A 391-nucleotide genomic window follows, 5' to 3' on the forward strand; every position below is an offset into this window, starting at 1 on the left:
GTCTGTAGGTGTACCTGTAATCAGCCATATATATTTTACCTATTCGTCTGTCTTTCTATCTGTCTATATTCGTATGTACACATGAGGGAGGGGCGCTGAGCATGTATGTAGGTATACCTGTATTGTCTGGCCCTCCAGCAATGTTACGTCCCTTCTATCTGTAAATCCGTATACCTTGCCCCTCAGACCCGCATCCTGGTGACGCACGCGCTGGCCTACCTCCCGCGCGTCGACAGTGTGGTGGTGATGCAGGACGGCCGCTTGGTGGAGCGCGGAACGTACTCGCAGCTGCTGGCCAAAGGAGGCAACTTCGCGCAGTTCCTTCTCAACCATATCAACAACGCGGAGGAAGTAGAGGATGACGAAGATGGTATGATTTTGGTTTGGAGTG

At 51.9% G+C, this 391-nt stretch overlaps 1 protein-coding gene across 1 annotated transcript in view; it reads left to right on the top strand.

Annotated features, from left to right (window-relative positions):
* The window catches only part of LOC119585312 (canalicular multispecific organic anion transporter 2-like), a 29,058-nt gene that overhangs the window by 20,309 nt on the left and 8,358 nt on the right, over positions 1-391 (top strand). Inside the window, exon 18 of the mRNA XM_037933987.1 lies at positions 187-370. Coding sequence (XP_037789915.1) covers positions 187-370 — 184 coding nt within the window. The remainder of the gene's footprint in view (positions 1-186; positions 371-391) is intronic.

This window comes from Penaeus monodon, chromosome 19, assembly GCF_015228065.2.
Source record: "Penaeus monodon isolate SGIC_2016 chromosome 19, NSTDA_Pmon_1, whole genome shotgun sequence".
NCBI classification, from domain to species: Eukaryota; Metazoa; Arthropoda; class Malacostraca; order Decapoda; family Penaeidae; genus Penaeus; species Penaeus monodon.